The sequence below is a fragment of the Nymphalis io genome, chromosome 5 (assembly GCF_905147045.1).
Source record: "Nymphalis io chromosome 5, ilAglIoxx1.1, whole genome shotgun sequence".
NCBI lineage: Eukaryota > Metazoa > Arthropoda > Insecta > Lepidoptera > Nymphalidae > Nymphalis > Nymphalis io.
In genome coordinates, this window is record NC_065892.1 from 2,839,100 (window position 1) to 2,861,341 (window position 22,242).

Consider the following 22,242-nt stretch of genomic DNA (forward strand, 5'->3'; position numbering starts at 1 on the left):
AACCCTTCAATAACTGTCAAAACATAGCTTGACATTTCCTTGACCGTATTTAAAAACATCAAATAGTGTTGTACGTTATAGTATCGATTTATTTAGAAGTTACCGTCACACAATTTTAATCCAATTTGTACTCCTACGAACTAAATCTAATTAGATCTTACTGAAGGAAACCTCACAGGGAAAGTATATATATATAAAGAGAACCCGCTAACCATTGTCATTTCTGGTGAGTGATTCACAACTCACACAATCCTAAACTACAATCCATAAAATTATTTTAAATCCTTTTATTTATAATTCAATCTCTATTCCTGACCAAACTCAAAACAAGCAAAATGCTTGACTACCTAGCCTTGGCTTTTGTGGTCGCGGTGAAAGTTTTCAAGAAAACTACTCCGAATGGCAAAGTTACGGTTTACCTTGGCAAGCGCGACTTCATTGATCATGTAGATTATTGCGATCCTGTCGATGGCGTTGTGGTGGTTGACACCGATTATCTGAAAGGACGAAAAGTTTACAGCCAGGTATAAAAGTGACAAGTGCAGTATGTGTAAAGTGAATTCGTTTTACTTTAAAGTGCTTCAATTTCTAATTGTATTTTTTTTATTTCTAAACAGCTCGTTACGACGTACCGCTTCGGTAGGGAGGAAGATGAGGTCATGGGAGTCAAATTCTCAAAGGAAATGGTCATTGGCCAAGACCAAGTTGTACCAATGGTCAACGCTAAAATGGAATTAACACCTGTCCAGGAGAAGCTGCTGAAAAAGCTTGGACCTAATGCCTTTCCTTTCACTTTCACCTTCCCCGAGATGTCTCCTAGCTCGGTAATAACTCTTGGCATTTCATAATAATATATAACATTTCCTGATACTCCTAATTCTAAAACATAATTATTTTGTTTAGGTAACTCTTCAACCATCCGAAGAGGACCAGGGAAAGCCCATGGGCGTAGACTACTGCGTGCGAACTTACGTGGCCGACAATGAAGATGACAAGGGCCACAAGAGGAGCTCCGTTACTCTTGCTATCAAGAAGGTATATTTATAAAATATTTTAAATACGGTTTTATTTCTATCGACACCACATTTACTATAAAATAATATAAAAACGTTATTTTAGTTGCAACATGCTCCAGCTGCCCGTGGGCGCCGCCTTCCAAGCTCCCTGGTGAGCAAGGGCTTCACATTCAGCAACGGAAAAATAAGCCTAGAGGTGACTCTCGACAAGGAGATCTACTACCACGGTGAAAAGGTCGCCGCTAACATAATCGTATCCAACAACTCCAGGAAATCCGTCCGCAACATTCGCTGCATGGTTGTACAGCATGTTGAAATTACGATGATTAACTCTCAATTCAGCCGCCACGTTGCATCTTTGGAAAGCCGTGAGGGATGCCCAATTACTCCTGGTGCCAGCCTTTCTAAGACCTTCTACCTGGTGCCTCTGGCTCGCAGCAACAAGGATATCCGCGGTTAGCACTATACTACAGCTTTATTATTATTTTTAGCTTAATATTTTATAATTACTTAAAAAACAAATTGACAAATATTATTTGTAACAGGTGTCGCTTTGGATGGACACTTAAAGGAAGATGATGTCAACCTCGCTAGCTCTACCTTGGTCTCCGAAGGCAAATGCCCTGCTGAGGCCATCGGTATTGTGGTTTCCTACTCGGTACGCGTCAAGCTTAACTGCGGAACCCTTGGTGGCGAACTCGTCACTGACGTACCATTCAAACTGCTTCACCCAGCTGAAGGTATGCAAAGCTACAAATTCTAGATACAATTTTCAGTATTAAAGGTTTTATGTACACCATAACTGGTTCAAAATTAAAATTTTCCTAATATATAGTTTCATCTGTTTTTTTCCACATAGGCACCGTCGAACGCCAACGCTTCAATGCCATGAAGAAGATGCAGTCCATCGAAAGACACCGCTATGAAAATTCGATGTATGCCAATGAGGAGGAAGACAACATTGTTTTCGAGGACTTCGCTCGTCTCAGGATGAACGAACCCGAATAAACAAATGAAAACTTGGAGTCGAACATCACCAAAAAAAGGGAAAAAAATATAAAAATACAAAAAAAATGTAATCAAGCAAGTTAGACAACATCTTGACCACGGGACAGTTCATTTAACCTTATAATCAATTCATTTTCATCAATTAAATACCTACTTATTTGGATAATAACCTATATAATTTTACCTATTTTAAAACCTTAATCTAGTCAGTTATGGATAGTGTGAGTTTGATCATTGCTAAATAAATTGAAATACATTTAATATCGATAATTAAAAAAATGTCCAAAAAATATCATTAACATCTAATTCTAACCTTACCTTATTTGTGCCTTTGTAAAATTTAATATATAGCTATCACCAGACAATGCCTTTTTATTTACACTGCATCTACCTATTTACGATAATTCATAAAAATACTTCAAAAAAATTCATAAATTTTGATGTGGTCACACTGACAACTTGTGCCTCACTGACATAACACTAAAATGGTATGCAAAGAAAACTATGATCTCTTTTGCATATCTATTGTATTCAATTTTAATTCAAAGGGGTTCATTTATCCCTACTCTTAACTATTGAACTTTTTTATCACTTCTCGATTATTCAAAGGTGTAAGTGTTGTGTACACACTGACCTGGGCAAGCATTTGATATGCATTATTTTTTAACTTTTTATGAAGTCGTTGTGTTTAACACAGAAAAATTAATTAATTAAAAAAAAATACAACCGTTATTTTATGAAATGAAGCTTAATAATTTTTAAATTTTAATATTCTAGGAATATTACATTTTTTATGATATAAAAATTATCAATTATAAAATATTTATATACAGGGCTTAAAATGAAAATTCAATTAATAATGTTAAGAAAATTAACGTGTAAAACATTAGTTATACATAGTTATGTAGCAAAATCTTTATATTATAGCTGTTAATAATATATAAGATTGCTTTAAAATATCTAATAAAGCAAATACTTCAATCTAAACTAGTTAAAATAGACTAAGTGTATCATTATTTTTCCTAGTCCCATTAACAGTATAAATAATGACCACACGATATTGCAAAATTGCTAACTGCATTTCTCTATAGGTCGTTGAATCTTAGTTCAGAAATATAATCCAGTTCGCATTTCACCTTTAGAAGTACTGCTGACTCAAGATCCCACCGCTGTAAAACAAATATAACTTATTAGTGTATTTTAAGTTTAATGATATATACAAGCATTTTATAGATGTAAATATATAATATTATGAGGGTTGTATATGAATGTAGAGCAATGGCAGATTCAGACACTTAGACAATCCTAGCACCTACTGTAACTACGGGCTACTAAGGTACTCTGATATTTAATGTTTGCTATTTTTTTCGTTGAAAGAATCAGCCATCATAATAAATTATTATTGATATTTTAATTTAATATAAAGAATTGTGAAATCGAAATAAAAATGCCTGAAAGATATTATATGTATGTACATATAATCAATATTCTGGTTGTGACAACAAAATAAAAAATGAGATTGTCACGAATGGGAATCTGCCTCCCTATATTTGGTACTACACAATAGCTCACTGCTGTTACACCCAAAATAGATGTAAAAATATAAGTTACCGATGACCGATTTCGGACAACGTGAATATTCTCAACGAATTGTAGTAAGCTGCGCAAGAAATGTTTACAAGCGCAAACATAAGTACTCTCTATTCCCTCACTCTCATAGTCCGATTGAACGACATTCCGACATGAACGGTGAAAATTGAAGCGCAAGTTCGAGCACCGCTGTGATTAATTTCTTGATAAAAACCCACTATTTTTTATTTGGTCGACTCAGGATTTTATACTAAAACCTCAGGATCGGTAGCTTTATATGCAAGGCTAGTACTTACGACACATTTAATTAAAATAGGTAACGAATTTTAAGCCAAGGCCTAAAATACATTAATCTTATAAAATACTGACGACAAAAAAATAATACTTCATGATCTTTTCTTTAGGATCCTGTAGAAGCATAAACCTACATACCCACTAAATAATTATCGATCCTCCGTTGTAGACTAGCAGACGTAACTATATAACTGCTTCCTCCTTGTATATGAATACAATGTGTAATGTCACCATTTTTGGAAAAGTCTGCTGTTTCTCCGACCGCACGTCACATTAAAATATATAATTTTAATGTGACGAAAAAAGAAAACTAAAGAGATAAACCTGGCTCCCTAATTAGGTAAGTTTATAATCTCTCATAAAATTAAATATTGTTTTGATTACAAATACACTGCTACATACTAGCAATTAATCTATTAAATCATTTTAAAAATGCATAGAATTTCTAAGACAATTTTCTCATGCTCGATCTGGTCAAACTAGTTATGGACAAAAGAATTGGACAAGGAAGATCCACGTAAGGACACATATTGTTATATTGAAAAGGGTTCGTCCAAAAACCTGTTCGTACACTTCCCTGTGGGAAAGGACATTAAATGACCCTTTATTTGCATGTGCAATATACAATACGTTTTCTGACGTACGGCCCGAACGTATGAGCTATTTTGTCGTATTCTATTACATACATTTTTGTCGAATATATATTTATCATGCGTACTTAAAAATAACTTTGTATTAATTTATAATTTTTGTTCTTTTCCTGCATAGCAGCTGCAGTATATTACAAATGTTATATAATAATTTTATAGTTAATTAAATATAAAGTTTTAAATAGTATTGATAATAAATAGCAATTAAGTTAACACTGAGGAAAAGTACACAAGACACAATAGCTAAGCAATTGTTACGTCGTGACGTCTGGCGTTTACTGTCCGATAACCATGGGAACGCTTAGTATTCAATGATTCAATGACATGTAAATTATATTTTTTTTAAAAAATTCAATCCGTACTCAAATTACCTATTAACGTAATAATATTGATCAAAACAAATTAATAAGCAGTCTTTTAAAAACTACAATAAATGTTTATTTTTAAGCCTTAATAATGATATATAAAAGTAATATATATTAAACATGAAGTATTGAATATTTCGCAATATAAAACATGAAAACTATCAAATCGTCTGTGTGTCACGTACACTAAATTACACAATGCACCCTCAAACGGACAAGTGTAACCCAAACGACACCTTGGCGATTCAAAATACCGCCAACAGGAAATAGGTAATGAAAATAAATATTATTCATAACAAAATAGACTCTATCGTATTATAATACAGTTGAATTTAAGTTGAAGTGAGAACGAAGTGTACATTATACTGGACAATATTCCCACGTATTGAACTGGTCAAACTGGTTTGTTGGAAAGTATAAGGGTGGACATCCTTTGACCGTCTTTGAGGGACGTGATAACGGTCGCATGTAAAGGATTACTTGTACATTTCGCAATGTGGGAATAATTGCGTTTATTTAATAATAGTTTAATATTCATGTATTGGCATACCGGCTTCACTTTTATTATTAACGACATACTATGTTTCAATGTGCATTTGTTGTAACAAATATAAATACAGTTGTGATGATTAATTTTTTAATTTTCATATGATAGTATAATTCTACCGCCAATAGTAATACTTAGTATTATTGTGTTCCAGCGTAAAGTGAGTTAGTGTAACTACAGGCACATGAGACATAAAATCTTAGTTCCTATGATTGGTTACGCATGGATGCTTTAAGGTATGGTTAATATTTCTTACAGGGCTAATGTTTATTGACGAGCCACTTAACATCAGGTGATCTATTTGCAGTTTACCTAGCAATTTTAATTAAATAATAATAACAATAATTCCTAATATAGTCTTGTAACAGATAATTTATTAATTAACTTATCAGTTGGTGCTGTAAATATTGTAACAGTTGCGTTCATTAGATATCTAAGTAATTCATCAGGTTCATTCACGTCTTTGAAATATAGTCTACTCAGTGCTGGAAGATTAAGCTGCAACAGGATGGTTAATTTTTGGTACATTATCATAATTAACCATTTAAAAAACAGTACATACTATCCTGATCGTATCTTATGCTGTATCACATAAATATAAGATCTTTTTACGATTCTATTAATATAATCAAATAAGTAAAAAATAATTAAAGTAACAGTCTGTGAATGTCCCACTGCAACGCTGAAATGGACTTAGGCCTTATATCTCTTTGAGGAGGTTTGAAGATTATTCCACCAAAGCGGGTTCATGGATACACAATGTGTATCCAATACAATATCAAATACAATACAGTGATATTTTTCTACGCCGCACATGAAAATTCTGTGTCCCTTACCTGGATTTGAAGCCGAAATATAATATGAATTTGATCATAGGTTAAGATCAAACCTCTGAACCATATAGGCTCATGAAATCAAATTGCTTGCCTAATATAATTATTACTACGAGTGTCTTCTTACAAAAAAAAATTAAGAAATATTCAATATTGAAAATCATTTTCAATTCCATCACGAAAATTCGTGAATTACGTAGCTGCTTTACGTAGTAACTTCATCATTATGAATAGGTGGTGAAACGTTTGTAAATTTTTATAATAGACGCGCAATACGCTCCTTACTTTTTTTTTCTCTGACGCGTGCTAGCGTTTAAATAAAAGGTATCACAGAGAGATGTGACCCCTTTTCTGCATGGTCCAGAGCAATAAAAAATCTAACATTATAACAATGACGAGATGCTTCGAAGGGACTCTTACCGCCGTTCAAGTTTACTATTTATTTTATAACGTTATAATAGATTATATTAAAGATTTAATATAACAACACGATAACGTAAGTTACTCCTAATTTATTTTACATATTTGATATATAATTTTATCACAAGGAATATTTGCAATGATTATACAATAAAAGTATTATTCAATATACACAAATGCAAATATTTTTACTATTTAAAAAGAAAACTTTATTTATTTATACCTTTGCTTTTGTAATTTTGTGTTAGTCTATAATGTTCAGTATTTCATTCATAAAACATTACAGAATTTTAAACTTGAAACATTCTAAGCTTGAAAAATACTTAAAAGTTCTTGTAATAGCTTAGTGCAAATAATATATATACATATTTTAATTTACATATTAATATATCCTCAAACGAACAAATGAATAGGGACAGTTATCCATTGGTAACAACTGTTAACAGTTTATTTAACACGATTCATACCCCTTATAAAATTTTAGACGTATTTAATTGAAAAGAAGATCTGATAAAGATGCTTATAAAGATAACAAGATACCCACATGTAACGGTAAGTTACTATTGTTACAAATTGACCGTTAGATACAGCAAAGATAAGAAGGTGGGGCTGTACCTGTTGTTTTTGTTGTTTGAATTATCTCATGAAATTATTATTCTGTTAAGCTTCAAACTTTTCAGAATTATTCAGTTATCATAAACGGCTAAGTGATATAATAATAGATTAAATACACGTTAAGAGAAGTGCCAAGATGTCGTAGTGGAACGCGTGAATTGAAAATCGAAGATTGCGGGCTCAAATTCCGGGCAAGCACGATTAAATTGTCATGTGTTCAAATTCGATATAATAAACAAATATAATTTCTGAGTCTCATATTTATATTTTGATGGTATTGTCATATATACCGATTTCAGCCACGGCGGCCAATTTCAAGAGAGATTTGCCAACTGCGCAGGAGATATTATAGTTACAAGTGTGTGCGCAAACACAGGTGCACTCTCTCTTCCCTCACTCTCATCATCCGATGGGAAGGCAATCCGACACGACTGGAAAGAATTCAGGCGCAGGACCAAGGTCTTTACGTGCTTTCCGAGACACGGGAGTGTACACACTTACAACTTCCAGACTCCGGGATGCTACTGAGAATTTTTTGACAAAAAAACTTAAAAACTTTTGTTGGCCTGACCTGGGTATTGAACCCAGGACCTTCGGGTCTGCGGCCTTACATCAAGCCACTAGACCAGCGAACCATTGTGATATACATATATAATGTAAATGTTATAAATAAGTATTTATTAAGACTGGCCGTAAAATCTTATCAAAAAATAAAATTCAGTCACTAATATAAACGACCTACATTAACTTTGTGTAATTCTTCAAAAAGATTCATGTAATCGATGTTTTTTTCTATCTAACGAAATATCAGATTTTAACTTGCTTAAATTTTTACGGAAGTCTGTCTAAAATTTAGACCGAGATAAAAGTTTTTTTTTTAAGAAATGTGCTAAATTTGAGGTATTTTGAAAGAACTGACTAAGTTTAACGAACTCGCCAAGTGCGTTGCCTTGACATATTACAGCTAATACCAACAGCATGGTACTGCGAATTATAGTTTCGCAATGTAATTATATTGAAGGCATTGTATGACTAACTGTTTAAACATCGGAAAGCTTTTATATACTAAGTAAATTTGTTAATGTCTAATAACTAACAATTATGTGCAAGTAGGTAGAAACGAAATCTCAGACTCAGTCATAGTTATTTCGCCGGAATTATTAAGACACAGACAAATGGCTGTAATTTATCTAAATGCCATTACAAATGAATATTACATATTAATATCAAAGAATCTTGTGGTGACATAAAACACAATAAAACTGGGTTGTAGCTAAATCATATTTTTATTAAAAGAGACTTGTTTTAAGGACAAAATAAATAATCGGAAAATTCAGTCAAACTTTTCTATAATAAATAATAACAAAATGTGTCTTATTAATCTAAACTTATACATTTTAATTATTAATTTAACTATAGTGAATATTACGAGGTATTGGTTGCAACATAAATGCTTGTCCTGTTGTTCGATCAATAACATAACCCGTAGATTGGTCTAGGAAGAGTCTAGGTATCGAAGCAGATGTTACAAGTTCAGGAGGTACGGGCTGTCTAACTCCTGCGCCCCCTTCATAGGGCACGAAATGTTTTGGTTCTGATGATTTAGGAAATTCAACTTGTTCATCATTTTCTTTATGCTTTATCACCAAGACAACGTTATTTTTCTCTTTGTTCTGCGGAACTTTCGTATCATGTTGTTGACGAAGGCGTCTTTTCGGTTTGATTTTAAATGGCCTATTGGTAACTTCTTCTTCATTGACATTTTCTTCACGTTTTTCTTTATCATTTATTTGTAACTTTTCCTTCGGTAGCCGTTCCTGTTCATCGTCCCCTTTTTGATGCGATTTTATTTTTCCATGTGCTCTCTTAGCCCTTCCACTTTCTTCATAATTGTTTTTATTATCGTCAGGATTATACTCATCTATTTCATAATTTTGATACTTTTCATTTGATTCATTATTTGTATCTTGCGGGTCTTCATGGTACGAACCATCATCTCCATCACTATCGTAGCCATCGTCATTTCCATGATTCCCTACATGACCTGCGTGATTTAAATCCCAGTAATGTTCTCCATATCCACCTTTCTTATCTCCCCATCGTACCTGTTTTTGAAAATTTAAACATTAAATAAATCTTATTGGATAAATGACTCATAATGACTATTTGAACTGTTAGTAAAATGAAATAAAAAATAAATAAACTAATGTCAGAGAGAGAAGAGAAGAGTTCAGTGTATCGTAAACCTCAATCAAATCAATATTCGCTGGCCCAGGACGAGTCAAGTCTTAAGTTATGTTAAGTTGTATTAGTCACAGATAATAACAACAACATATATATGTCATAAAATGTATGATAGTTAACAAATTCAGTATTGTAAGTAATAAGATAAAAGCAGTAGCAGCGTACTTTAGCAGAAAACAGTCCTGTAGCCGGTCTGGATCTCTCATGTCTTTCAACGAAGTGACGTTCACTCCCCAGCCGATGTCCCTGATCGAAGTCTTCAGAAGTAGGCAAATGCCTATACCTTCAGTCAAGCCAAGCCAAGCGCGACAGAGAAAGAAACATAGAAAAGTTAGGAAAACAAAGCGAGATAGTTATAAAACTGTTGATACTTTTCCCATATCCCTGTGGTTCTTAAAGTCTTTCTTCTCGTACCGCTGCTCCCAATTGTTCGGGTCTTCACAAACATGACCAAATTCAATCTTGTAAGGACTCAACTGTACTGAGAAAAAATCCCTATAAAGCAAATTGCACCTTGCTTAAAATAAATATTTTATATTATAATAATTTACTCTTTAATTCTTACGAAATAAATTATATAACAATAATAAAATAACCCTAATATATAGAATGAAACTGAATTATTTTATTTATTTATAATACTTTATTGTACACCACAAAGAGAAAAATACAAAACATGTATACTGCCTAAATAAATGTACAATTATAGCGACCTTATCGCTACATAGCGATCTCTTCCAGGCAACCAACGGTGTAAGTAATTACTGATAGGACTGACTGATGCAAACTGAATTATTTGAATTCAAGTTCCGGTATTCAATAAAGAAGTACAAAATTTAATTATTTATAGTCAAAGTAAAAATGACCAATGTTTCGTAAACGAAAATACCCTGACCTGAAAAGAATCCGTTTTTTTTTAATTTTTTCTAATTTTGTAATTATTTACAATAAAGATAATATCAAAAATATATAAGACTCATAGCTGATGCTCTTAGTTGTAATAATAGTGACGATTGTTATGTTTTGTTTTGATACTGAAAATAATTTGCTTGAAATTAGTACGTACTTATTTAATCAGACAAAAACCAGATTTTTTCTTTTATCCATCTTGATGTTTTAATTTCCAATACGAAACAAAACCACTTACTTTCATAGGTATTATATGAAATTTGTATTAATTACAAAATTATTCTAATTAAAAATAAATTATTTTATTAAGTAAATTTATCCAATTAAATCTTACTGGAAGAATTTCGCTTGAGCTTCTATTGTTGATGGAGTATTTTGCGTTGGAACAGCCGCAGCGTTAACCGGACTCCAGGTTGGTCCGGAACTTACAACGACGAAACACAATATCCATTTCTGAAAAATTATTTATGGAATTTCCGATCACAGACCATAAACACTGAAATCACTATATTAAATTGAAGTCATTTAAAATGATTGCTTGAAACGTTAAAATGCAACACATAACTAAACCAGAGCAATTTGTTTTTGCATTAGAGTTCACTTTCTCTTCTATTACTATAATAAATAATTTAACTAGAATTCGGTTATACGTAAAAAAATCAAGTACCGTTGTATTGAAGAGACGTTGAAACATCTTGAGCTGTTGGTAGTGGGTGAGGTTGAATGGTGGCTGTTAGATTATTTATAGAGACAGTCACCATCGATGCTTTGTGAATACTTTTTTCACAAAACAATTGTTTCAACTTTTAATCGATTGTTTTCCTATTTACTTTTTATTTAATTGTCGATCGTGTTTGCGTTGTTTGTATTATTATTGTTTTCCGAACGCACTTATATGAAATAAGTGCGTTCTGTAGTTAAAAATATCAAAATATATTTACAATTATTTAAAGTTTAAATCTATTCCATTTCTAATTTGAATCGATAGCTGATAGAAATTTCGCATAATATTAACTAGTTGGGATTTAATTTTTTAATCAATTTGGAATGCAACAGTTTAAGTTCAATAAGTATTTAATCAATTTATTGTAATAAATATTATACGTAATAAAATTTTGACACCATAATATTCATACAATAAGCACTTACTCAGAATATATGAAATTTTCATAAATTAAATTTTTATTAATGTTATTTAATTATATTACATGCTTCAGTGACCAATATTAAAAAAAAATATATTTTTTATATTTGCGAATAAGATTATTTTGTATGCATGCGCTCTAGTTATACACATTCGACTAACAATAACTTTAAAGTTCAAGAAGCATACAAGTTACTACACGCAAGCGAAATAATGTGTTATTATGTGCATATATTTACATTACACTAACTTACACGTTAACTGTGACCCAATTTAATTTATAAATCACTGGATCGTACTACCCAATCGTCAGTTATATCATTTTCAAAACTAATTTATAACACCCGACGTTAACAGAGGGGAGTTATATGTTTAATGTGCGTATCATTGTGTCTGTTTGTGGCAGCGTAGCTCCGAAACGAATGGACGAATTTTGATGCGGCTTTTCTGCCCGATATGATCGAGATGGTCCATTATTATGGACGCTTGAAGATTATCAGCTCATTTCTATTCTGACAAAAGGGTATTATAAACTTTTACAGGTCCAATTGATTTGAAATTGCGATTCTCCGACGCGAAGACGCTTGTATTAAAATATATTGTGAAGGTACTTATAAAAAAGTTAAAGGGCCAATAAACATAATTGTTTTTTACCTTTAAGAGCATTATAAAACAAAGTATATACAAAAACATGAAAGCACACAGTTGACAAAATAAATAAAGTAGTGGACCTCAATTAAAGGTGATAAATACAAGAACAATAAGGCAACATACACATTACAGCAGTTTAGGGGCTTATTCCAAACTTTTGTATTGCAGTATTCCAGTTTTAGCAGGTTAGCAGCGTAATATTTGTGTTTAAATGTGTTTTAGAGCTTACAGTGAGACGTGAGTGATACCATACAATCAGGGGGCTAGTATACACGTCTGCATTTTAGATATAAACTAAAGTTACTTATTATTTAAATTAATTATAATATTACCCATGAGTTAATGATAAAAGCCGACGCGACTAAAACACGTGAATCTACGACATCACATTATTTTCGTGTTTCATCATTATTCATATCGTGCTCGGTGTTGATGGAATCGTGAGGTCTGTGTGTGTGGGATGAAATTTAGCCACATATGTATCCCGCACCAGCACTGACCTTAGCCTAGCTGTAAACATTTACAGGCTGTACCTTTTTTAATTTTACGTTTCTAATTAAAAAATGAGCCGCAATAACGTTTTTTATATAATCACTTTTCTAATTACTGGAAGTAAAGTACTGGAAAGTTGTGAAATTGCTTCTTATATAATTTAAAATGAAAACAATAGAAGCGCTCCTGTTTTCGAAAGCTATTAAAAAACAATGAATCCAATCATAGGCCGTTTCCGTTTAAATAATTATGGGGTTTACGTAATTTTGTGCTAATACTTCCATTTAGATGTTGTGCAACTTAGAATTAATAAGAAAAAAATAAACTATTAACATTGAAAACACACAAAAATATACTTATAGTTTTTTTTCTAATTCGAATAGGAAAATATATCCGGAGTGAGCAGTGGAGTGTCGTTGAATGTGAGCCAGTTTAACTACAGGCACAAGGGACATAACATATTGCAGTATAATTTAAAAAATAATATTTATACGTTTGATTATAGCTTTAAATAGTTAACATAAAATAGTGTCGTCTAGTTGATGAGAATCGATACAAGAAAGTTTTATTGTCATTATTTTGTTATATTCGAGCACAAATACACATAACAAAGAAACGGCTTATCTGCCTTGACAATAGTAAAATGACATTTAGGTCTATTTATGAAAGCACAAATTAAAATGCATCCCAAGCGACTTAATACCTTACGAAGCTAGCTCGAAATCATCAGATATATTAACAATATTATTGTAAAGAAGTATTTTAGTTAATTGGAAAGTGTGCCTGAATTTTGGAACCAAGGTTAATTCTCAGGGAATAATTAAATTGAAATCAACAATATTATTTATATTAAGCAATAACTAACGGTGGGTTAATTTAGCGTGGTTACACAAACAAACAAATAAATGTCATTAATATCGGTATAATCCGTTTGTTGAAATGGTCGTTTCATTTATGATGTCTAACTGAAATCGGCTATGGAAGCTATTTACAACGAAGACCAACCAATTGCGCAAGAGTAAATAGTGCACAAGACAACACACACACACAGGTGCAATCATTATTTCCTCAATCACATGGAACTCAGCAATCAGATAGGACTGAAATCCAACATAACCGGGTTTATTTTTTTGTTTAAAAGTAGTAGCAATGCCCCTTTATAAGGATATACTTATCCCTTCAATAAATGATCACAGCTTATGTTAGGAGTGACAACGACAATAGCCCAAGAGTTCAAGATCGAACCTGCGACTTTCATATCCGTACGCAGTCCGTAAATCATTGAGTTATTGACGCTTTTCCTATAATAATCATAAAAAGTAATATAATTTCATTTACCGAGTCAGCTCACTTTAGACTGCCAAGCTTATTACATACAAAATAATTAATCTGGGCGTGATCTTGATTTGTACGTGAATGAGATAAATTGCTCTATTTATTAAGGTTATATAAGGCATGTGTATATGTTTCTATTGTCATAGTTTTATCGCATATATAAATTACAGTTAACGTCATTGCTATAACTTCAAACTCGTAATAGGCACATAGATTTGTTTTAAGAACACTTGTCATTTAGTATCGGTATAGAAATTTTAGTAACAATCATATGTTACTAATATAATAAATGTGAAAGTGAGTTCGTTTATATATAAATACATATATTTTCACGTTTTAACAAATCAGCGAATGATTATGAAATTTTGCATAAAATTTGTCAGAGTTACAGAACATGAGATATAATGGTACCTATCACCTCCCCCCCATCCTCTTAAAACGTGGGTGAAGCCGCGGGCGGAAACAAGCAATGAAATATACCTAGGATTCTGACATCTTTCTTTATTATACTATTTATCCAATTGGAAGCGAATATTTCGTATAAACATACATTGAAATCGATTATTGGCACTTCAAAAAACAAAGCATCAAAAACAAATTGTAAGCTTCTATTGTCAAAAATAAAATAAAATAAAAATTTTCGGAAATGGTGGTGTAGAGAATGCACGTTTGTTTGCGGAGCCATTCGTGACCTCTTCTGCTCAGTTTGCTAGTCAGTCGGAAAATCGGTAAAATCGCTTATGAGTCTTCATGTAAAGAACCTTTATCATAATACTGTATTAATCGGATAAAGCTATGTTATCAATGATATGTTGATGTCAAGGATAAAAGTAATATGCAAGAAATGTGATTTAGTAATTTTGCTTTTTAATTTAAGCTAAACATATTCGATAGTGTTGCAATTAAAATCAGGTGTACATTATAAAAGTTAAATCGGTTCAATTGACCTTTGCGGACAGATATTGTCAATAGAATGACATTAAAATATCAGATTACCATTAGACACGATTTCAATTGTGCTTTATATAAATAGTAAAACGGTCAATTATATCACAAACGAAATCAAAATACTTAATATTCGAACCAAAAATATAATTTATTCGAGTCGATCGCCTAGTAGATCCTATATGTAAATTTAAGCGAAAATCGGTGGTTCAAATTTGGAAAAGCCTTGCACTCATTACGAGTGAGGTGAGAAGACTTTATACCGGAAGTAAAAACATGACATGAGAATACTCACTTTGCGAATTGTAGAGCGATTTTGTATGAACAAACTCTAGATACGATGTAGAACTCGATCGCCGTCTGAAGCAGATATGCGATATTCAATGCGATAATTATACTATTTAAAGCATATACAGTTCAAAATATCACATCACCGTAAGACAAACGCATTCGAATTCAATTCAATTCGAATCGAAGCGATTTCTTTGGTCTTATTTTGATCAACCTTTGAACCAGAAATGGATTTTATAAAAAATAACGGACATGATGAGTTAATTCAAAAAGGGAAATATTTTAGTAATGGAAAATAATTGTTAAACATTACTAGAGAAATATACAACCACGACACAGCTTAGGCGGATGAATGTAGAATTCCGATCTTCAGGAGGAAAAAGAGGCCCATCATGGCGGGAGGCGTCCTTTTATAGCCAGGTTGTTGCAAGTGTTCTCGGCTGACCCCTTACCTAAGAATATTCATCCATCCTTATAATATTCCTACTATATATCATATTATAAATGCTAAAGTACGTTTGTTTGATTTGTTACGCTTTCGCGACTTAACTACTCAACCAGTCATCATGCAATTTTGCTTACATTCTCAGGGGACATAGAGTGCCCAACACCTCCCTATACGTGAGAGTGAAAACTAGTCCAACAAAATGGTTTTATGTTTTATAAAAAATATTTATATATAATAATAAAGAGCGTCTTTGTCGACAATTTCTCGATACAAAAATTTCAATATCGACCGAATACATTTATAAAGCTATGGAGGTCAAAGTCAGTGATGAAACAGCGTCTAACGTTCTTTTGTCAAAAAAAAAACCTTTTGTTAGTGTAACTGTTTATCAATGTTTTGTTATTTTATTTTAAATTTCGAATCTCATTCTGTACAATGTTTTTATTTTTCATTGAAGCCTTACGGAATTCAAAGAGGTTTTAGTTAATATAACACAATAATTAAATTTTTGATTTAAGAGCAATTAGTATATTTATTTAACATTTCGAAATAACTATATTAAAACTTGAACCAGCGCCCATAGACGTTGGCGATGTTAAAAATATTAACCATTCCTTACAAATGCACCACCAACGCAACATTACTAAGTATTGCTGTTTAGCGGTGGATCGTGAAGCCGCATCCTTATGCAAATCTAAATATAAAAAAAATATATATTAAAATATGTCAACAAAAATTTAATACAATAAATGGTAGCAATTCATTTCAATACAGTCTAACAGGTTTAAATAATGTATCCTTTCTCTGACAAAATGTCGAACAACATGAGCCCAATCTCCATGACGCAAGAAGATTAACGTTGATCGTAAATAATAAAGAGTAGGTACCCGAGGCTTTACTGATATACGAAGGATATTTAACAGTAAACATGTACAGCTTTGATACCACTCTAAGTAACATTAAACTATAGTCATTTAATTTGAAATGAATCGTTTATCATACCAAAAAACTGTTCATAATTATAATCATAATTTTTCATACCTGACAGTCAAGTAGAGCACCTGATGGTATGCGCTTATCATTTTTTACAATAGAAAATGTCAGAATTGTACCACAAAAGATGATGATGTCCTCGTTATGGATTTCGGCCAATATGGACATTTTCAAAGGACAATTGCGCCGGGCATGTGTATGTGCAAAGTCTCTTACCCCAGTCTCACAATTCTTGATAGGAAAGACCAAATATTGCGTGCTAAATGGCAAAACGCTGAGAATCATGGGATCTAAGATGTTATGTCCCTTTACTTTCAACTACCCTTAATTACACTAACTCACTCACTATTTAAACTAGAATCCAGCAATACAATAGTAAAGTTTATTATCAAACCTTAAAAACACGAGTATGTATTTCACAAAAAAAAATATGGTCCCTCCACAGTTTTCTTAGGTACTTCTCAAAATTAAGCCAGTTTTTTTTTATTACTCGACTGACTGCTTTTGTCACAATATTTTTAGTGTTGTAATTAATGAGTGTATAATTATTCTTGCCTCGAAAAGATTTTTTAATTTTACATTTATTTTTATTAAGAAGATTCCTAAAGGTGCCTTTGGGCCTGAAATGGAAAGACATGTCAAGTAGTACTTTGACGGCACTTTTAAGCATAATTTTATATTTAGTAAGAAATATTTTAGGTGTTGTCAATAGCGCCTTAATCAGTTTACAAATCAGTTTCAAAAGAGCCTGTGAATTGAAAAATGAAAATTAACACCATGTAATTATCAAACCACAAAGGTGCTTGCAATTTGACACTGGACCATCCCTTTAGATCCCGTGACTGCATCGTTGGTCTAGTTGCTAAATTTAAGGCCACAGATCCTAAGGTCCTGTGTACGAACCCCAGGTCAGGCCGATTAAAAGAAAATGGGGTCTTCTATCTCAGTAGGAAAAGCACGTTAAGCCGTTGATCCTGCGAACTCTCTCTAGTCGTATCGATTTTACTGTCCCATTTAATCATGAGAGCAATATTTCTTTGCTTTTGAGAGTGTACCTGTTTGCGCAAGCACTTGTGCACTATCTCCCGCGCAATTGGCTATCTTGAGACTTTCTGCTTTGGTCGAAATCGGTCAGGAGGACATTATTTATTAGATCCCGTGCAACTACTAATTGAAAAGAATGAATTTTACTCTCATATTCAAAGTAGTTTCGCTTTAAAAACTTTTATTTTACAATAAATAAATCATAAGAACGAATTATTTATTAATCTTAAAAACAATTACGAAAATCGAACGCAATCTTTATGCTTTTAATGTTGTTATAAGTAAACTGTATACGGAATTATTTACAACATCAAATTAATACTATAATAATGTTATAATTAAAAGGATTATAAAATATTACAAAACATTCCCGAATCATTAATTAATTATTCAACTTCGAGCTCGTTATTGAAGTCAGTTTTAAATATTCATCAGATGGAAAAAATGATTTATTTATTAAACCGAATCGTCAAGCATCAAAGCGTTAAATCGCTAGAAAGTGTTCAATTCGTTTTCTTTCTAGTTTAAAAGAGGCTGTTTGACACCGTGGCCGGCATTGCCAATTCGAATGCAGTTGATATGGATTGCTACATTTTGGTGAGTGTTTTTCTTTTATGTAATGGTTTCGTAAAAAATTTAAACCGGTTCCGAACTAGGACCCTACGTGGGAATCGAGTCCGTATGCAGTTTATTGAGACGAAGAATCGTTTATTAAACGTACTGTATGTAATGTTTATGTACTATATACAAAAACAAATATCTTGATCTTTTTGTAACGTATTTATGATTATTTGAATAATAAAGTAAAATCATATTAAAATTGATAAGGAACTCCTATAAAAAATATTTTATTGATAAGTATTATTCATTATCATTGTGAAATCCATTAGAAAATATTAATTGTGTTTTTATCACTAGTAGTTATTCACTATTTACGTGTTAATTATGACAGAGGTATCCGGCATAGATCCTACTCACGCGTAATCCTTACCCGTAACTAATCAAAGATATTAAGATGAAACCATAGACAATCTAGTACTTTTTAATGATATGACATATTCCTAACATTAATATAATATTTTTTTACAAAGTTCTATGTCTAAATTTCACTTATCATTCATTTAACAAACAAATAACAAATTCATAGCTTAAGTATAGCAAAATATTGTAAAATATAAAATGTATTGTACGGACTGTACCTTTTACAAGTTATGAAGGCTAAATAACTTCCGTAGAGCGTTAGTGGCGGAAAATTATAGACAAATTATAGAGTACCTAACGGCATTACTTGCATCTGCTGTATGACATAACGTAAAGTGAGGAACTATAAAAATATATGTATTCGAAATTTAAAGTTGAATTTGTGTAGTTTTTTTTTGTTTGGCATAGACACATTCATTATTAACCAATCAGATTTGAGAAAACTGGTAATATACATACTTGAGATGTATGTATTTTCTTCGTCTTTATAGATAATGGAATAATTTACAAGTTACGAGAGGTAATTGTTAGAAAGTCTTATTTTTTAATTTGAAACTGCCTAATTTAATTCGAGCATTATAACAAAAATTAAGGCTGAAAATAATTATTCTTATTTTTTTTTAAATTATGTAATATTGTCTAACGAGTGTTCCGTCATCCTGACATCAGTCACAATGTCTCTTCTAACTGACCACAAGACAACTGCGCAGATATATAAATAAGTGTGCAAGTGCTCTCCCTATTCAATCACTCTCATAATCCGATACTCTTTTTTCACTTCAAACTTCTAAGCCCCCGACTGCTATTGAGGATTCCGGCTCTCCGGGATCCCCAGAGTTTGAACCCTGGACCTCAGAATCAGCATCCTCATAAGTTATCAACTACAGCAATGAGGCAGTTAATAAGTTATTATCATACCATACCTCTTTTAAACACGAGTTTAAAGTCCTAGTTAACAAATAGTAATAAGAACGATATAACATTTATCAGAATGTTAACTGGCGGCTGTTTCGGTATTCGAGAATTTAAAAGAAGTAAATGCACGACCTTGTTTTTGGTACGATATAATACAATCTAATTATATTTTATTCCCTTTAACAAATTGTTTATAAGATATAAATATAATGAGTGATATAATAGATATAGATATACAGTAACAGTAACAGTAACAGCCTGTTAATGTCCCACTGCTGGGCTAAGGCCTCCTCTCCCTTTTGAGGAGAAGGTTTGGAGCTTATTCCACCACGCTGCTCCAATGCGGGTTGGTAGAATACACATGTGGCATTATTTCAATGAAATTAGACACATGCAGGTTTCCTCACGATGTTTTCCTTCACCGTCAAGCACGAGATGAATTATAAACACAAATTAAGCACATGAAAATTCAGTGGTGCTTGCCCGGGTTTGAACCCACGATCATCGGTTAAGATTCACGCGTTCTAACCACTAGGCCATCTCGGCTTTTTTATATAGATATAGATATAATAGATATAAATATAATATAGTAAGTGTAAAAAAGTAGCAGATTCGCACCTCCAGAACTCGTTTTTTATGTTATAGGTAGGTGGACTGGCAAGTGATTCACTTGATGTTAAGTGGTCACCGCCGATGTAAAAAGTATTAACCATTCCATACATCGCCAATGCGCCTCCAACCTTGGGAACAAAGATGTTATGTCCCTTGTGCCTGTAGTTACACTGGCTTTAAACCGGAACGCAACAATACTAAATATTGCCGTTTGGCAGTAAAATATCTGATGAGTGGGTGGTACCTACCCAGACGGGCTTGCACAAAGCCCTACCACCTTAGAATTACAATAACATTATTTCTAACTATGTGTTTGTAATCATTATGATATAAAAAAAGTTAAAGATTAATAAATTATATATAAATAATGTAATGACAGTGTATTCTATATAATAATATAAAATTAATTAAACCGCAAATTGCGTGCCGTGACATAAATGACGTATAAACGTAACGAAAGTAAAATTACACACGACGTACATAACAATGAACTCCTATTGAGAAAGACTTATTTGTTATTTGTTTTCTTTAAGGTTAAAAATTCGTAACGTGATCTATTGAAAAATACATAAAATGTTTTTATACACAGTGTACTCCTAATAAAAATTAGTAAGCTAAGATCTGGATTAATTGTACACCGCTTTATAACAATAATAAAAAATCTTACTTTTCTTCTTCATGCTCCTCTCGTCTCGCCCTAACATCATATATTAAAGGATGGGTGAGCCAGTGTAACTACAGGCACAAGGGACATAAAATCTCAGCCCCCAATATTTTGACGCATTGACGATATAAAGGATGGTTTTATATTTCTTACTGAGAATTAGTGTGTATTTACATTACTTACCATATCTGGACGAAGCATTTATTTGAAATTTTATCAGTTGTGTAATGGCAACTTAACATTTCAGGTTTTATTAGCGTGCATGGCAGTTACCACGTCAGCGTGGTCTGCGCCTTTCTACCCAGTGCACAAGGCACCACCAATACGCGTTACGAGATATGCACCCCTACCACATAGGCATAAGATACCGAGTATGTGTGACGTATATACTCACTGTATTTTTATCGTTTTTATTTTAAACAGGCATTATTATTATTATTTTTAAATTTATTTACCTATCTCTCCTTTGCTTAATAAAAATAATGTCTTAAGCTTAGAACACATATTGTGTTCTTAGCAGTCTGTAGAAAATGCTAATACACTGATTTTTTGAAAACTTTTGACTTTTTGAAATGGCAAAATCCTATTTTTAATGTAACTTCTTAATAATAATAGGCAGAAAATTAACATATTAATGAAAAATTCTTGTGTAAAGCAAAGTAATAGATTTTATCAAGGTCAATGATATATTAGCACAAATAAACGCACACTTCAGTCAAAAACTGTTTGTGTGTGCTAGTAATATAATGCAACACTAAGTTCAAATACAAGTATTCTAATTTTTTTTTTAAATCGTATTCCAGTTCGTCAGCCACAACCGAAATTTGAACAACCAGACCAAACGAAATGGGATCGTCCGAAGCGCGAACATTATGATTATGATGACCACGAAAGCAAGGGAACCAGTGGCGTTACGGGCCCCGTACACACATTCGTCAAAACCGATAAAAACGCCAACTACAAATGGGGAGTTCGACACCATGTTGGAAACAAGTACGCGTCCTAGCAAAGCGTTTCTGATTTCTTTTTTTTAATTTATTTCATTATATCATTACACTTTGTTGTTATACTTTTGTTAAATTAGCTTAAGAATTTATAATTTTAATAATAATATATATTGGTACGTTTTACTATTAAATAATGCTTAAGATAATTATTGAACTTTGATTTAAATATTGAACATCGTAACTATTACTGTAACGAGTGTTATGTGTGTGTGTGTATGGCGCACCAAAT

General features: G+C 32.3%; 3 protein-coding genes across 3 annotated transcripts; 2 read left to right on the forward strand and 1 right to left on the reverse strand.

Annotated features, from left to right (window-relative positions):
* Positions 1–205: 205 nt before the first annotated feature.
* LOC126768523 (arrestin homolog) lies at positions 206–2,389 on the forward strand. The gene is made up of 6 exons (XM_050486696.1): positions 206–524; positions 618–824; positions 904–1,035; positions 1,120–1,471; positions 1,562–1,756; positions 1,876–2,389. The coding sequence occupies exons 1-6, from the start codon at positions 336–338 to the stop codon at positions 2,022–2,024; spliced, it is 1,224 nt and encodes a 407-aa protein (XP_050342653.1). The 5' UTR covers positions 206–335; the 3' UTR covers positions 2,025–2,389.
* Positions 2,390–8,747: 6,358 nt separating this feature from the next.
* On the reverse strand, positions 8,748–11,185 carry LOC126768346 (uncharacterized). Its single transcript, XM_050486371.1, has 4 exons — positions 11,159–11,185; positions 10,826–10,944; positions 9,954–10,077; positions 8,748–9,443 (listed from the first exon to the last, which is right to left on the reverse strand). Exons 1-4 carry the CDS (start codon positions 11,183–11,185, stop codon positions 8,748–8,750), a joined length of 966 nt encoding a protein of 321 aa, XP_050342328.1.
* Positions 11,186–18,290: 7,105 nt separating this feature from the next.
* LOC126768579 (uncharacterized) lies at positions 18,291–22,013 on the forward strand. The gene is made up of 3 exons (XM_050486772.1): positions 18,291–18,431; positions 21,254–21,377; positions 21,810–22,013. The coding sequence occupies exons 1-3, from the start codon at positions 18,414–18,416 to the stop codon at positions 22,010–22,012; spliced, it is 345 nt and encodes a 114-aa protein (XP_050342729.1). The 5' UTR covers positions 18,291–18,413; the 3' UTR covers position 22,013.
* The last annotated feature ends 229 nt before the right edge of the window (positions 22,014–22,242 follow it).

What these genes read in the sequence shown, in the direction of transcription:
- LOC126768523 (XM_050486696.1), top strand. Translation starts at nt 336, where the DNA reads ATGCTTGACTACCTAGCCTTGGCTTTTGTGGTCGCGGTGAAAGTTTTC. An exon ending in CCGAGATGTCTCCTAGCTCG is followed by an intron (nt 825 to 903) that starts GTAATAACTCTT and finishes TATTTTGTTTAG; the next exon opens with GTAACTCTTCAACCATCCGA. An exon ending in TTACTCTTGCTATCAAGAAG is followed by an intron (nt 1,036 to 1,119) that starts GTATATTTATAA and finishes ACGTTATTTTAG; the next exon opens with TTGCAACATGCTCCAGCTGC.
- LOC126768346 (XM_050486371.1), bottom strand. Translation starts at nt 11,185, where the DNA reads ATGTTTCAACGTCTCTTCAATACAACG. An exon ending in AACGTCTCTTCAATACAACG is followed by an intron (nt 10,945 to 11,158) that starts GTACTTGATTTT and finishes ATAATTTTTCAG; the next exon opens with AAATGGATATTGTGTTTCGT. An exon ending in GCTCAAGCGAAATTCTTCCA is followed by an intron (nt 10,078 to 10,825) that starts GTAAGATTTAAT and finishes TTTGCTTTATAG; the next exon opens with GGATTTTTTCTCAGTACAGT.
- LOC126768579 (XM_050486772.1), top strand. An exon ending in ACATAGGCATAAGATACCGA is followed by an intron (nt 21,378 to 21,809) that starts GTATGTGTGACG and finishes ATCGTATTCCAG; the next exon opens with TTCGTCAGCCACAACCGAAA.